The sequence below is a fragment of the Alexandromys fortis genome, unplaced genomic scaffold, assembly GCF_014885135.2.
Source record: "Alexandromys fortis isolate MF-2015 unplaced genomic scaffold, M_Fortis_MF-2015_v1.1 scaffold_263, whole genome shotgun sequence".
Classification (NCBI taxonomy): Eukaryota; Metazoa; Chordata; class Mammalia; order Rodentia; family Cricetidae; genus Alexandromys; species Alexandromys fortis.
Window position 1 is genome coordinate 243,188 of NW_026068165.1, and position 3,677 is coordinate 246,864.

Genomic DNA, 3,677 nt, shown 5'->3' on the forward strand with positions numbered 1-3,677 from the left:
GATGATTTATTCCTTATGCCTATTTCTCCCCTCACACTCCTGACTTAGAAATTATTGATGAGTGGGTATACACCCTAAAGACTTAAAGTCAAGTTGAGTGGTTTTTTCCATGTTTAAAAGTGTATCATTGTGATTCTTTTAAGATTCTTTATAAGATTACCTTTCAAGATAATCAATAGGGTGGTTCGACCTTTCTTTGAAACTGCGAAATATAAACTGCCAGTAAAAGACCTGACAGAGAAAAGTAACTTGCTTGCTTTTACTCTGTTAATCTATGACAAGTTGCTTGGGTATGATTGCATGTGGTTTCTTGGGGACAACTTTTCCCCTGTAATATGTAAAATGTTCACTCATGGAAGGGATAAGGATGATGTGTGGTTTTTCACTTGTTTTCATTGCCATTAATCACTTGAAAAGCAGAATGTAACCACATTGTAGTCTTTATATTGTGTGAAATTTTTGCTGGGGTGTTTAAGTTGTAAGGAAAAAAACAAAGATAGAGTTAGAAGGAAAACATCAGGAATGAGAGAATAAGAAAGCACAAAGATAAAATTAGACATAAAACATCAAGAATAAAAATAGAGTTAGATGTAAAACATCCAGAATGAGGAAAAGAAACCACCTGGAAAACAAGAATAGAGAATACAGAAGTATAAAGGACAAAACCATACAGAGAGAGAGAGAGAGATTCTTTCCCCCTGACTCCCTCATATAGTATGGATTCTATTTGAGCCCTGTGTTACTGGAGGCTGGATAACAGGCAATGAAAGTTAGCTAAGTGTGTATCCTATTGTAAAGGTTTAGTAAGTATGTAAGTATGTAACCTATTATAAAGGTTTAGTGAGTATGTAACCTATTGTAACGGTTCAGTAAGTATGTAAATTATTGTAAAGATTCAGTAAGTAAGTAACCTAATAAAGGATTAGTGAGTATGTAATCTATTGTGAAGGTTAAGTAAAAATGTAAGTATGTAATTTATTGTAAAGATTCAGTATATAACCTATTGCAAAAGTTCAGTATGTAACATATTGTAAAAGCTTAGTGATCATAACATACTAGTTTTACTTAAAGATACAAAGTAAAATAGAATACAGGTATGGACATCAAACATTTAATTTTGGACATGTGCTCCAGGTATATTCTGTTGTATGACTGATATGAGGAGTAATAATTTTTAGAGATTAAAAGTTCAAGAAAACAGAGTTATGTTAACAAATAATAAATCACAATGGGTTACATAAAGACATCAGCAAGAAAAAAAATGTCTCAAAACTACAATAAAGGAAGGTGACAGATAAAACACACATGAGGCCACAAAGGTAAGCTATGAAAAAATGTTATGAATGTTGTGTGGTTAAAAATACTCACCCTGCTCAAAGTCCATAAATTCAAACAAAAACTTATAGTGTTTGATTAATTTTGCTAAAAATTGTTCGATATAGGTAACAGACAAAATATGACTTTGGTATATTGACAAGAGAACATGTTAACAAAAAAATCATGGCTCAGGATGCTGAAGTAGTTCAAATGTGTCTGCTTCTCACAAGCACCTCATTTTTAGTGTTTCAGCGTAGAATATGTATGAATAATATTATTATTTCCATAATAACCTAAGTGACAGTGAGGCTGAGATGTCTTTGAAGACAGGCTTACCAGTTCAATATGGCGTTTGTACTAAATAGTATAGATAGTCATATTTTCAGTGCATTCCAAAATATAATAGTACTAGTGGTGATCTAAACAAATGTATAATTTATATATAACTTATCATACAATACAATAAGCCTGCCCTCAAAATTTTTCCTTTCTTTTATTCCATGATAGGATAATAATGTAATTTTAAACTGAAAATTTCAAGGGAAGAGATGGGGTAATAACTAAAGAAGGGATTGTTTAAAGAAAACATGAAAGTTCATGATTATAATACTGGTCTCCAGCATGTTAGACAGCAAATAAAAGGCCTGTAAGAACGTACTTGAAGCTATGTGCGATTTTGATAAATAACAAAACCTCAAGAAATACGTAAACAGGACAAAGAAAGGATGAAATTTGACTTCAAGATTCAGCCTCTAAGGAGTAACTAAGTCTTGTGAAGCATAAGCATCCAACACAAACTGCTTGGAAATACATAAACTCAAAGGACAATCTAAAAAAATGATAAATTAAGAATCAGACGCATAAAGAAGGAAGCACCCATAACATTTTGAAATGTGGTGTAGATAAGGCAATTTGATTTTCAACTCTACCCTGAAAAGAACAAACTACGTATTTGTAGGACTTAAGCAACCGGTATGTTTCTGTCTGCAGACAGAATGGGTGAAGGCATATGAGTAGGGCTTCATAATATTTCTCCTTTAATTGCTACTCCTGAACAGATAACTCTGAATTTTCAATGCAGACTGGATAGAGGGAACACTTCAATTATGAGAAACCGCACAGTAACAACATTCATCCTCCTGGGACTGACTGAGGACCCAAAGCTGAAAACTCTGATCTTCTTCTGTCTGTTTCTCACCTACCTGCTGAGTATAACTGGAAATCTCACAATCATCTTTCTCATCTTTATAGATTCACACCTAAAAACTGCCATGTACTTTTTCCTGCAAAATTTTGCCTTCTTAGAAATCTCATTTACAACTGCTTGCATTCCTAGATACTTATACAACATCTCAACAGGTGACAGGACAATTACATATAACAACTGTGCCTCTCAATTATTTTTTACTGATCTTTTTGGTGTGACAGAATTTTTTCTCCTAGCTGTTATGTCGTATGACAGATATGTAGCCATCTGCAAACCCTTGCATTATATCACCATCATGAACAGCAAGATCTGTAAAAGGCTTATCTTCTGTTGCTGGGCAGCTGGCTTGTTGGTGATCCTGCCACCACTTAGCCTGGGTCTCAATCTGGAATTCTGCGACTCTAATGCTATTGACCACTTTGTCTGCGATGCATACCCTCTCCTGAAGATCTCATGCACAGACATGTGGCTCATAGAGCAGATAGTGATAGTTTGTGCGGTGCTGACATTTATCATGACCCTTGTGTGTGTAGTTCTTTCCTATGCATACATAATCAGGACCATCATCAACTTCCCTTCTGCCCAGCAGAGGAAGAAGGCCTTTTCTACCTGCTCTTCCCACATGATTGTGGTGTCCATCACTTATGGCAGCTGCATCTTCATCTACGTCAAACCATCAGCAAAGGACTCAGTGGCTGTCAACAAGGGTGTGATAGTGCTGACCACTTCCATTGCCCCCATGCTGAACCCCTTCATTTACACCTTGAGGAACAAGCAAGTCAAACAGGCCTTCCATGACTCAGCTAAAAGAATCACACTGCTCTTCAAGAAGTAGAGAAATCTGCTACTCTAAAGAGTCAACTTTTCATTAAAATATATGCCATCTATATCTTTAAATTGTTTATCTTTAGCTTTCTCACGGAGAAACTTTACTGCATTTATTTTTTCTTTTATTCAAAAAGATTTTTATTTTACATAACAACCGCAGTTTACCCTGCCTCCCCTTCTCCTGCCCTATGTTATCCCCATCCACTTCCTCAGAGGCATAAGGCCTCCCTTGAGGAGTCAACTAAGTCTGGCATGCAAAGTTGAAACAGGACAAAGCCCTCCCCACCCAGGATCAAGGCTGGGCAATGTATCCCACCGTAGTGAA

At 35.8% G+C, this 3,677-nt stretch overlaps 1 protein-coding gene across 1 annotated transcript; it reads left to right on the forward strand.

Moving 5' to 3' along the window:
- The first annotated feature begins 2,423 nt into the window (after positions 1 to 2,423).
- LOC126492008 (olfactory receptor 6C2-like) lies at positions 2,424 to 3,359 on the forward strand. Its single transcript, XM_050128098.1, has one exon. It carries the CDS (start codon positions 2,424 to 2,426, stop codon positions 3,357 to 3,359), a length of 936 nt encoding a protein of 311 aa, XP_049984055.1.
- Positions 3,360 to 3,677: the final 318 nt, after the last annotated feature.

Excerpts from the sequence above, each read along its gene's own strand:
- LOC126492008 (XM_050128098.1), top strand. The coding sequence starts at position 2,424 with ATGAGAAACCGCACAGTAACAACATTCATCCTCCTGGGACTGACTGAG.